Here is a 13,050-nt window from a genome sequence, read left to right on the forward strand (position 1 = left end):
GGGGGAAGAGAAGGAAGAGAGGAAGCTGGTGAGAAGGAGGATCAGAGCAGGGGTGGTTGCTCCTGCAACCCCCTTTGCCAAATCCTGGATCTGCCCCTGTGCAAGGCGTTCCGTCAAAGAAATAATGAAAAGTTTATACTTCTCCAACCTGAGTTTTACAACTAAAATAATTCTAGAACACTCATACATGTGTGTGCATGCCCACACCCATGCCCACGCCCACCCCACAAAATCTTCTCTCTTCTGTAGCACCTTTCATCTGAGGGTTTCAAAGCAATTCACTAATACTGACTGCCTAATACGTCATGGTTTCCCTCTGGAACAAACAGTAATGACATTCCCTTTTTCAGATGGGTAACTTAAGGCTTCAAGAGTGACTTGCCCAAAGCCACAAAGTTGGTGGTGCTGGAGTTCCTACCAGATACCAAGTATCTCTTCCTCCAGTTCCCTATTCTACACAAACAATTTATTTTGAATATGTGAAAAGGGGTTATGTAAGTTACTCTGATTTCTCTAGTGGCTAGAGCTAATAAATCAAGCTTGGTTTCCCATTTAACATTGAGAGCCAAACAACTGTTATCCTATCGTGTTGATTCACAGTACACATCTGACAATAAAGAATAATCTAAACCTAACCAGACAGTGCTAAGCTATAACAAAAGCTTTATATGTTTGCCCATATAAAATAAGTGATTTTGCACACCCCAAACTAAAAGAAAAAATGTTGTTCAGGAGAAATACATGCCCTGTTAGCTTGTCCAATTTGAGCCTTACCTTGCCACAAGCTACCATGGAAAGAGCCAGTTGGTACCAGAGGTGAAATTCATCAAATGCAAACTTCATTGCTCGCTCCAAGCACTGAAAGAAAAATTGGGACAAATAAGGGGCATATCTTTCTCCCTATGTTAATTCATTGTCATATACACTGGCTCTGGCACAGCTCAAAGGCACAACTCATTTGATGTGCCCTGCTGATGGCCTTGTCTGGAAATACTCTTTGATTTCCCTTCTAAAGTAATGAGAACTGCAGGTACTTTGCACCTCTTCAGATCAGGCCCATTTTATTTCAGTGCAAAAGCATAGATTCAGAAGCCTAAACAAGTCACGCAGATGTGTAAGTTTTTGGCCAAAGCTTACACAGATTTGACACTGTTTTCATCAGTTTTCAGGTACTAAGGTTTCCTATTCACTTTCCCCACCTGCACTCAATGTTTATTATTCAAAAGACAGTTTCTGTTTGCAAGATTTAGGTTGAAGTTCCGGTAACAACCAGCTTGGGTACCTCAGAAAGCATGACATACTGCCCTCTTCTGCCCAGCGTGATACTCAGAAGGTCATAAACTGCAGAAGCATCCTGGAGGCTGACAGCTCGATCATCCTTCTGGTCAGGAGCACGGCTAATTACCGCATCTCGGTTCGCCTGATCACAAACAGAAATAAGAGATCAGACCAAATGACGGTGAAGGGAGAATACCAGTTCGACTGCAGGCAGTGTCTGACTGTAATCAATTGAGTTCACCCCAAATCACTCCCGTGTCAAAACAAGCCCTGCATTTACCTACCTATTTATCTGCGTGGGTCTAATTCAGGGCAGCATGCACTCAAAAGGAAATGCAGTAAACACCCCACTCGGCACAATTATCTCAAAGAATCAGAGAAATGAGAGATGGAAAAGACATATTAGGCCAGATTTTCCAGTACTCAGAAGCATAGGGCCTAACTGTGTGCCTAATTATATCAATTGCCTGCAGCTGTGATAACTGCATCCACCTTTATCCACACACTGTCCTGGGCTTCTGAGATTTTACTCCTTAACAATCATGTGGATTTCTTTTTTGATTTTTTCTGCTATTCACTTTATTTATTAATTTGAATGTACTGCCCTAGTAATTTGATTTGTTTGTTACCCTGTTAATGCACTCAGAGGCCTTTGCAACAGAAAGACAACAGTATTTTTTAATCATTATTTGTGTACGCATTTATTATGCATAATTTATAGGTGCATTGCAAATTCAATTTAAGAACCTAACATTTAACTTCTGAAAAAAAAAACCCCAATCTAATAATTCAGGATAAATGCTCTGAGCTTTCAGGCAGGAGGTTCCGGTTTGTCTTCAGATTACAGGCTCTTGGTTGTCAAGAGGAAAAGGGCAAAATCTTGTCCCCACCTAAGGCCAGTTGCAAAATTCACATAGTGTCAAACAGTTTCTGAAAATCATCCAACTCATACAACCACTAAAAGCAAATGCCTTATGCCATTCAGCAGAAACTGACAGATGCCCTGTCCAAGGCCCCTCTCAGCTAAAAGGATGAGGGCTACAATGCAAGACACCAAGTTCTAGGCATTATTAAAGCTGAGAAAAAGAGGAGGTTGATACACAGTTCCATCATGGGCAAAAATAAAATTACCACCTCAACATGGACATGCTGTAAGGTTTGTTGAGTAATCTGGGCATACACCATATAGTCTCACATTTCTTGGGTTTGTTTTTTTGTTTTCCCTTCCTCCTAATTGCAATGATAAGGCCTTGTCAAAAGATTAAACATTGGAATTAAGTGCAACAAAGAAAAAAAATGGAATACACAGTTCTGACAGCCCATATATACTGCACAAAGGTAACAGAATCATAGAAAATAAAGGTTGGAAGACACACCAGAGGTCATCTAGTCCACCCCCCTGCTCAAAGCAGGACCATCCCCAACTACATCATCCCAGCCAAGGCTTTGTCTAGCTGGGTCTTAAAAACCTCCAAGGATGGATTCCACAACCTCTCTGAGTAACCTTTTCCAGTGTTTTAGGACCCTCCTAGTGAGAAAGTTTTTCATAATATCTAACCTAAACTTATCTTATTGCACCTTGGAGACTATTGCTCCTTATTCTGTCATTTATCACGTCTGAGTCTAACTCTGTCCTCTTTCGAATCCCCCTTCAGCTGAAGGCTGCTACTAAATTCCCTCTCAGTCTTCTCTTCTCTAGACTAAATAAGCCCAGTTCCCTCAGCCTCTCCTCATAAGACATGTGTCCCAGTCCCCTAACAATTTTCATTGCCCTCTGAAAGAATACTGCAGTTCTTTCATCTAGGATCACTTGTGTAATGCCCCAGTTACAAACATTCTTCATTATAGCCACTGACTGGGGAAGTCAACAGAATCACTGACCAAGGGCTTAATGGCCACTACACTTAGAAAAAAACTGGCAAGTCCAAAATTTAGGTTCTTGTAAATATAAGCTTAAAAACTTGTGGAAACAACTTTGAATTAAAAAAAAAACCCTACAAAAAATCATTATTTTTATAAAAAGTCCCTTGTACTTGAGAACACACACTGAAACGGTTGCTAGGAGCTAGAAAATAAAACTGGTCTGAAACAGATCCAACTAGAGGTGCATGAATACATCGGTCTGTATCATATCAGCACCGATAAAAGGAAAATTGACATTATCGGCAATCAGCTCCTTTTGGCTGTGGCCGATAAAGTCTCCAATAGATGCCACGTGCATGTGCGCAGCTACAGCATGCATGCAGCCAGGAATGCAGTCCGGCAGCTTGGAGAGCAGCATCTGGCCTATAAGTCTGTTAGGGGGAAAGGGCATGGGGGAACAGATCAAGGCTCCCATGGTGACAGAGGGAGTGGGGCTGGGGCAGGCACTGCCCAGCTGGGGTGGGGCGGGGCATGGCATGGGACAGAGCAGCAGGCAACTTATCTGGGGAGGCACAGGGGGGCTCCCGCCATTGCGCACTCCCCAGGGGAGGCATGGGGGCCACATGTCCCCTGGATCTCTGCACAGGACAAAAGCAGGCTGCCTGCTATGCACTCAGGTGCCGGGGCTGCACTGGCTTCTTCCCAGTGGAGGGACTGGGCTGGGGCTGCACTCAGGGTGGGCAGCAGTGGTACTGGGAGAGGGGGCTACAGCGAATTTTGGGGTGGCTGCAGCCCCCCTATAGCCCATCTTTCCAGCACCGCTGCTGCCTGCTCCAAGCACAGCCTCCCACCGGGAAGAGGCCTGTGCAGCCCCTGGCCCCAAGCCCACAGTGGGCAGCCCACCCTCATCCCGCACACAGATCCAGGGGGCACATGCCCCCATACCTCCCCCCAGGATGCGTGCAGTTGCAGGAGCCACTCCCCCCTTCCTCGCCCCCTAGACAAGCTGCCCATGGCTCCGTCCTACACCCCAGTCCATCGCGGCTGTGCAGCACCTGCTCCTGCCTCAGCCCCACTCCCCCCATCTCTGCTCCCCCTTCCCTCCCCCTCAACAGACTTATCCGCCTGACACTGCTCTCCAAGCTGCTGGGCTCCATATCAGCAATTGCATCCTTTCATAGATTTCATAGACATTAGGGCTGGAAGGGACCTCAGAAGATCATCGGGTCCAGCCCCCTGCCCCAAGGGCAGGAAGTCAGCAGGGGTAATAGGATCCCATATCGGCCGATATGGCAGTAATCGGCCATTGGTATTGGCCCAAAAGATCTTCATTGGTGCACCCCTAGATCCAACCTTATATTTTGGGGCCCTCATTGCAACTGATTAGTGTTTATTTCTCAACCATGTGACAGAAAACCAGAAGCCAAAGAAAAAAGAAGGAAAAAGAAATTATATTTTTAAGATTTAATCCGAGTAGAGTATTTAAAAAAAACAAAGGTAAAAAGGTTAATAAAAAGATGTAGAATAATCATTGTTACCAAATAAATCTTCTCAATACTAAATAAATCATCCCATATAAAATGGGAATATTTTTTTCTGCATCCATTACTCTGCTATGACAACCATTTGTGAAAAATAGCTCTCCAAGCTACTGAAAAAGCACCTACATGTTCTGTAAGCAGGTAATCAGCCACATGTCAAGAGTCAGACTAGCCCTGCTGCTATTTTGGGTATCTAGTACCAAACTGGGATTTTTAAATTGATGCATTAGCATAGAGAGCAGATTAATCAAAACTGGGGAGTGCTAATTAACTTCTGCTAAGAGGTCGATATTACGTATTGAAACCACATGCCTCTTCAGAATACCTAGATCCTGCAATAAATGGGAATCTGCTGCATCTTACAGGGACACATTATTTCATAATTGCCAGTCATGCTGAAGATACAACACTACCTGAGCAGTTAAAAAACAGGGGCTTGTAAGAATGACTAATATTCTTCTTTCTAACACTGAGGTCATAAAATCTTCATACTTTGCTTTATCTTTAAAATCTAGAAGTCAAACACAGACTGTAACCTAGTCGTTTTTACACTTGGACACAGATGTTGCCTGTGGGCAACCATAATGCAAGACATTTTCTAATTAAACCAATATAAGCAAATACATGTAACAATAACCATATTTCGTAATTGCTAACCCTAACCATTACAAAGCATTAGATAATCGCATGACTCCAGGAACAGCAGCTTTAAGAAAAGCAGCAAACAGGGGAAGACTCAGGATAAAACTGAAAGAGTTGACAGCACTGTATTTGTGCAGTATTGCTGCTGCGGCAATAATAGAATCTTCTTGTATCTGGATATTAAAATCATCAATACAAGGCATGAAACACCATTTACTTCTGTAATATTACATACAAGAGAGAACACGTGACTCATTCTTTCCAGAAAGCCATATGGGATGAATCAACACAATTCTATGTTTTACCTCTTCTGAGATTAATTATATTAGAACAATGCTAGCCAAAATCCTTCCTCCTACCTCCCCTTCTAAATTAATATTAATTTCAAAAGGAGGGGGAAAAACCAAACAAAACACTTTACTGACACTTAATGTGGCTACTAGAAGCTAGTCTATTCCACGTGTTAGGCATCTAAGTGGCATTTAGACAGCTTCTAGACATCTAAATCTTTAAGTGTGATCCTAGTCCAGCATGCTAAAATAACCGAAAAAGTGTTAACATACCTAACTGCATAAAGTACCTTCCCCTTAGCCTTAAAAAACTAAGTCACACAAGTGGCAAGGCAGAGGGGGCATGCCTACCTTTCACCTAACAGCTGAGTGTCGAGGGCACTCATTGAGGAAATGGGAAACACACGCAGCGTACAGGACAAATTCATCCTGAGAGAAAAGTGCAAACTCACACTTCTCACCATCCAGGAAAACATCCTAGCTACCGCTTCCCAGGCTATGGTCTAGGCAGGATTGAAGGGATGTAAGTCATGGGACCAGAAGGAAAGCAAGCAAAAGAAATATACACACTGGAAATGAGGGAGCCTTGGATTCTGCTTCCTATGCTTTTGCACTTCAAACAAACACTGGATAATATGAAAAAATGACCATTGGGAGAACAGGACAGAACTGGCTGGGTAGGGAACTCCCCTGGGAAGGGGAAGATACATGTTCAAAACCCACCAGGGCTGAGGAGGGGCTAGAACTTTGGTCTCCTACTTCTGGAATGAGTTTAATCGCTTGACTATAGGGAAAAAGTTCAGTTAGTTATCCTCTGTTTTTTCTCCTGTCGATCTGGATCCCAAGGTGATAGGAACACAAAATATGTACAGCCCTGAATGAGATGCTTGAAGGGCAGGAGTTGTTCCCAGGCCTCCACAATGCTTCCCATTATGCAACTCCTTGATCGGTGGTTATGTTCCTCTGGGGTCAGGTAAGGCTTCCCAGTTCCAGAATGGCACAGCTGTATACCTCCTCAAGTAAAAGAGGATCACTCTTTGGAATCTAAGGGCATTTTTATATGTGCTGGGATGCAGTGCCAGGCACTTTTAATTAGTGAGCTACACTAATTAAAAGGCCTGTGCATCACATGTATTAGCATCAGCACGCATTCCTGTGGTGAAAAAATGGCAGTTGGTCACTTTGAAATAAAGCTCATCAAATGTGTATTATTTCAAAGCGCCCTGCCGCCATTTTTTCAGCACAGAGATGCGCAGTGACGCTGATATACATAACGTGGAAGGCTGCCAGAGTGCATCAATGTCCATGCTGCAGCAGACTCAATTAATCAGTGCATCGGAGCAGGTTCCGTGCATGTATGTAAGAGCCCTAAATCCATATCTTTTGGGGAAGCAGCTTCATAATCTTAGATCTCTGGTAGGCTAAATAGGATTTAGGTCTAGAAATATGGAATAGCTCTGTGAATGACCACAGTACTGTATATTTTGATGCCTTCTAACGGTTATTATCAATATTAATACTAAGAATATTAACATTAATATTAAAACTAAAAGATGACCTTGGGTTTGTTGACAGATGCATTTTTGTACTTTAGTATCTACAATCATTAAATATCCTATCACCAGGATCAATATGAATTCAGCCCTGGGATCTAGGATGGAAGATTACCTTAAAAAGGTCTTTCCTTTGCACTCCTATACATACACACAACTACTTAAATAAAAATATAAGCAGAAAATGCAAACGGCCATTATTTTACTGCAGAAAAACTACATTTTGCAACAGCAGAGAAACTTGCTTCCCTCTCGTATGTACAATAGTAGTATGAATTACAGTATTAACAAGGCTCACTGAATAGCCCCAAATTCACAGATCAATTATGGTAGGAAGTATCCCTTAATTGTTCACTTTGAAACATAACTTTTAAAAAAGCCATTAAAGCCTTTACTGAGTGCTTACCACCTGCCTCCTAATTCATGGGCATTCTAGTGTTCAGTTTGTGTCTTCTTATAAGAGACATAATTGCCAGTTTTACTGCAACCCATGTAGATAGAAAACCAGTATGTTGTGCACCATGTAACAGAGAACCCCTCCTGTTGTTACTGGTGAGGGCAGAGAGGGCAGGCACTTAAATGTAGCAGGGCAGGTGGGCTGACCCATGCCCTGATGAAGGCAGGCAGGGGCTAAGGAGTGAGCAGCTGCACCTGGCCAATGGGTGCAGCAATCAGGTGACCAGAAGGAGGTTGGGTTAGGGGATTTAAACCCAGTTTGGGACTACACAAAAGCAGAAGGGGGAAGAGAAGTTTAGAGTGTTTGTGCAACTGTACACTGCCAGAGGTTTTTCATAGATTTCACAGACATCAGGGCTGGAAGGGACCTCGGAAGATCGAGTCCAGCCCCCCGCCCAAAGGGCAGGAAGTCAGCTGGGGTCATAGGATCCCAGCAAGATAAGCATCCAGTTTCATCTTGAAGGTGTTCAATGAAGGCGCTTGAACCACCTCCGGTGGCAGGCTGTTCCAGACCTTGGGGGCTCAGACAGTAAAGAAGTTCTTCCTTATGTCCAGCCTGAAACGATCTTGAAGTAGTTTGTCACCATTCGACCTCGTCATCCCTTGGGGCGCTCTGGTGAAAAACGTTCCCCCAGATACTGGTGGTCACCCCTGATAAACTTGTAGGTGGCCATCAGATCACCCCTGAGCCTGCGCTTTTTCAGGCTAAAGAGCCCCAGGGCTCAGCCTGTCATCATAGGGTCTGCTTCCCTGACCTCTGATCATGCGCGTGGCTCTTCTCTGGACTCTCTCAAGCTTCTCCACATCCTTTTTGAATTGTGGAGCCCAAAACTGGACACAGTACTCCAGCTGCGGCCTCACTAAGGCCGAGTACAGGGGGAGAATGACGTCCCGGGATTTGCTTGAGAAGCATCTATGGATGCAAGCCAGTGTTTTGGTCGCTTTACTAGCCGCCGCATCGCATTGCAGGCTCATGTTCATCTTGTGGTCAATGATGACCCCCAAGTCTCTTTCTTCCATAGTGCTAGCCAACATAGCACTGCCGAGCCTATAAGGATGCTGCGGGTTTTTTTTCCCCAAGGTGGAGAACCTTGCATTTATCGGCGTTGAACACCATCAGATTCTCGTCCACCCACTTGCTGAGCCTGTCCAGGTCAGCCTGGTGTGGATGCTTTGCCCCAAAGTTTGGTGTTATCGGCGAACTTGGCCAGTCCGCTTCTGACTCCAGTGTCCACATCATTAATGAAGATGTTGAACAGTATGGGTCCAAGGACAGAGCCTTGGGGGACCCCAAGGTAGGCAGGTTGACCACAGAAACTGGGGAGAAAGACTCCTAAGCAGTCAAGGCCTGTGGGCTGCTTATATCCAAAGAGGAAGACTTTTTATTTTGGTGGCTCATGCTTTTCTTTGGTTTGATTTTGACTTGTGAATGGAAGATTGTGGCTACAGGGGTGAAGGAGGCTGTGGACATGAGTGCCAAGGTGCCCCTTTGTTTTGCTACAAGGGCTATGAGACAACCCCAAGCCAAAGGGTTGACACTAGCACACTGAGGTGGAGCCCCTAAAGGGGGAAAATGGCCACTGAGGCCAGGCCTAAACCCAAAGGTTGAGGTCTTTAATCAGTGGACCAAGGTGAGTGTGGCTGGAGAAGAAAAGGGGCATAGACTTCGACAGCTGGAGCCCTGACAAGCCCACAGAAACCTGCAAAGACAACCCCATAAAGGGAGAATCTCTGCACTGGTGCAGGTGGTCAAAAGGACTTGGGTAGGGTGATTGGTCTGATTGAGCAGGCCAGGCTACCTGCAGAGTTGTGGCTGGTCCTAGGACTCCCCACCACTTCCCAATAACATCAAAGTCAGGAGCCACAGGGAGTCCAGGAAAAGGTAATAGCCAAGAGGTGCTGGCCCTACACAGCAGCATACTGTAATAATGTAACTGGTCCAATTCAATACCAACACAGTGAAACAACAAAAGAGGTCCTTTAAATAGATCTGGCAACAACCTTTGTTCATGTTTCTGAAATCATAATCAAGGATTGTATTTGCTCAGAGAAATGGCTATTTAGCTTGTTATCTTTAGGGTCTGAACTATACAAGATGTTTTGCTTGCAGCCTCATGGAAATAAACAATGTTTTATGTGGTGAACAGAGATCTGTGTTAGTTAATTAAAGGTGTTACTGGGCACTAGGGCTGTGTGAAATGGCTATGTTTCATTTTGGTTTTGGATTTGGCCATTTCGGAGGACAGTGATTCGTTTCGGTGTTTCGGATCACTCTTAGATTCGGCCGAGCTGAAACAGGTTTTGGAGTTTCAACACTGTTTCAGAGATTTGGATTGGCCGGGGAGAGGCAGGAACAGCCGGGCGGCTGCAGGTTCTCCTGCACCTCCTTTGGCTGTGCCTGCCTCTCCCCAGGCGGGGGGAACCGAGGGAAAAGCCCCCATGGCTGGCCACCTGGCCCCATTCCCCACCCAGCCCCAGCACTTAAAAAAAACAACCAAAAAACAATGCCCTCCACTCAATGGCTGCAGCAGCAGTGATTGGGGACTCCGGGCGCTTGTGGCAGAGCCTCCCCATGCAGCGCAGGCCAGTGTGAGGCAGTGGGGATCACCACCCTCCACCTGGCACCCACACAGCAGCTGGCACATCATGCGGGTGCAGCGCAGCTCGGCAGCATGCCATGTGCTCTCTGAGAGCTGGGGCAGCTCCAGGCAGTCAGCCGGAGCCTGGCACCACTCAACCCTAGCGCCCCAGCTCTCAGACAGCAAGCAGCGCCCTACCGAGCCGCGCTGCACCCACGCCATGGGGCAGTTGCTGTGCTGGTACCAGGGAGGGGGGCAATCCCTGCTGCCCTGCACTGCATGGGGGGGCTCTGCCATGAGCCCTCAGAGGCCATGAACACTGCTGTTGCAGCTGGTGAGTGCGGGGCTTTGGCTTTTTTTTTTTTTTTTTTCAAAGCCCCGCACTCACTGGTTGCAGTAGTGGCAACTGGGGCCTCTGGGCACTCATGGCAGAGCCTCCCCATGCAGCATGGGGCAGTGGGGACTGCCTGCCCCCCACCCCCGCTTGGCACCCATGTGGCAGCTGCCCTGTGACACGGGTGCAGCACGGCGCCACACACTGTCTGGGAGCTGGGGCCAAGGCTCCCTCTAAGGTGCGCGGCTGCACACAACTAAAGGTCTGGATGTGCACCAGAATAGGAGCTGAAGGTAAGCTCTGAGGTGAGATGAGGCGGTGGCGGAGCCTGGCGCAGGCTCCGCTGGCTCTGGAGAACTGATTTGCTCCCCTGCATTGCCTCAGGGAGTGAGGAGGCACGTGGCATCAGAGCTGGGGAGTGGAGCACTTCCCTGGAACCAGCGGAGCCTCACTCAGAGCAGACAGCAGCTCCTCCCTGAGGTGAGGCAAGGCAGGGATGGAGGCTGGGGCAGGGGCTGACGCAGGTTCCACTGGCTCTGGGGAACTGCTCTACACCCCAGCTCTAATGCCACGTGCCTCCTTGCTCCCTGAGGCAATGCGGGGGAACGGAGCAGTTCCCTGGAGCTGGTGGAGCCCGCACCAGCCCCCAGCCCCAGCCCCCACTGCCTGCCCCGGGTGAGGAGTGAGGAGCTTACCTTCAGTAAATGTCCCATGCCACACCAAAAGGGGGAAGTGGGACCAAAGCAGCCCCAACGGCGAAGAGGGAACATTGGCTAGGGCCGCTAGGGCTGAGTGGTGCCAGGCTCCAGCTCACTGCTGGAGCCGCCCCAGCTCCCAGACAGCATGCAGCACCCTGCCAAGCCACACTGCACCCGTGCAATATGACAGCTGCCGTGCGGATGCCAGGTGAGGGGGGAGATTTCCGCTGTCCCCCCACTGCCCCACGCTGCGTGAGGGGGCTCTGCCACAAGCACCCAGAGGCCCCAATCACCGCTGCCACACCCAGTGAGTGTAGGGCTTTTTTTTGTTGGTTTTTTTTTTAAGTGCCGGGAAGGCTGGGGCTGAGCAGGGGATGGGGCCAGGAGAGCAGCCATGGGGGTTTCTCCCACGGCTCCTCCAACTGTGCCAGCCTCTGTCCCGGCAGGGGGAGCCATGGGAGAAGCCCCCATGGCTACCCTGCCCAGCCCCATCCCCCATCCAGCCCCAGCCTCCTGACACTTTAAAAGGAGGGCTGCGGGGCTGTGCTTCCGAAACATTTTGGATGGTTTCATTTAGTTTTGAAGATGTTTTGGCACCTTCCATTTCATTTCGGATTCAATGTTTCAGGCACTAAAACAGGCCAAAACACCTCTGAAACGAAACTCTGCTAAAATTTTGCACAGCCCTACTGTGCACTTGCATAGTTGATCTCATTTCCAGCAGGCAGCAGCTTCACCAGCCCAGCATTATCCTTTTCTGGTTACAGAGAGGCAGTTAGCCAAGTTAGCCTGAAATCAGATAGAAGACAGGGTAAAAATGCACCATATAGACTAGGGGTGGGCAAAATCCGAGCTCACGCACACTCCATTTCCCAGCAGCCCCTGTGGTTCTGGCTCCTTTTGGCTGCCACCACCAGACCCAGCCCTGCTGCTCAGGTACCCTGTCCCGTCTGCCCCACACCCACTGCTGAACTTGTGGCTCTCTGGAGAAGTCCCTGAGGACTGGAAGAGGGCCAGTGTTGTGGCCACCCACACGAAGGGCAGGAGGGAGGACCCAGGTAACTATAGGCCAATCAGCCTAACTTTCACCCCAGGGAAAATCCTAGAAAAGTTCATCAAGGAGTCTATCTGCGATAAGCTTACAGAAGGTAAGATTCTGAATGACAGCCAGCATGGCTTCTTCACATGCAGGTCTTGCCTTACCAACCTCATCTCCTTCTACGACTAGGTAACTCGCCACCTGGACATGAGAGAGCAGGTTGACATTGTATACCTAGACTTCCAAAAGGCCTTTGATCTAGTATCCCACAATGTCCTTGCAATAAAATTGAAGGATTGTGGGCTTAAATCCAAGACAGTAAGTAGGTGAGAAACTGGCTGCAGGATAGGACCCAGAGAGCCATAGTGAACGGATCTGTCATCCTGGCAAGAAGTGGGCAGCGGTGTCCTGCAGGGGTCGGTGCTCGGTCCAGTACTTTTCAACAATCTTTATTAACAATTTGGGTGTGGGGGTGAAGAGCTCACTGGCCAAGTTCGCGGATGACACCAAGTTACGGGGGAGCGTGGTCACACTTGAAGATAGGCTACAGATACACGTGGACCTAGACAGGCTAGCAAGTTGGGCAGATGAGAACCTGATGAAGTTCAACATTGAGAAATGTAAAGTGCTCCACCTTGGGACGAGCAACTCCCAACATACCTATAGGCTTGGCAGCACCAAACTAAGTAGCACTGCGAATGAAAGGGACCTGGGGGTAATAACAGACCACAGTATGAATATGAGCCGGCAGTGCGATGCTGTAGCCAGTAGGGCAAA

The 13,050-nt window shown here is 47.6% G+C and overlaps 1 protein-coding gene across 4 annotated transcripts in view; it reads right to left on the reverse strand.

Annotated features, from left to right (window-relative positions):
* TTC7A (tetratricopeptide repeat domain 7A) overlaps positions 1 to 13,050 on the reverse strand; it is a 321,743-nt gene that overhangs the window by 227,253 nt on the left and 81,440 nt on the right. For all 4 annotated transcript variants that reach the window (XM_025203549.1, XM_025203451.1, XM_014520074.2 and 1 more), the window contains 2 exons: positions 1,283 to 1,420; positions 775 to 858 (listed from right to left, as the gene is read on the reverse strand). In XM_025203549.1, coding sequence (XP_025059334.1) covers positions 775 to 858; positions 1,283 to 1,420 — 222 coding nt within the window. The remainder of the gene's footprint in view (positions 1 to 774; positions 859 to 1,282; positions 1,421 to 13,050) is intronic.

This window comes from Alligator sinensis, unplaced genomic scaffold (assembly GCF_000455745.1).
Source record: "Alligator sinensis unplaced genomic scaffold, ASM45574v1 scaffold131_1, whole genome shotgun sequence".
In the NCBI taxonomy this organism is placed as follows: domain Eukaryota; kingdom Metazoa; phylum Chordata; order Crocodylia; family Alligatoridae; genus Alligator; species Alligator sinensis.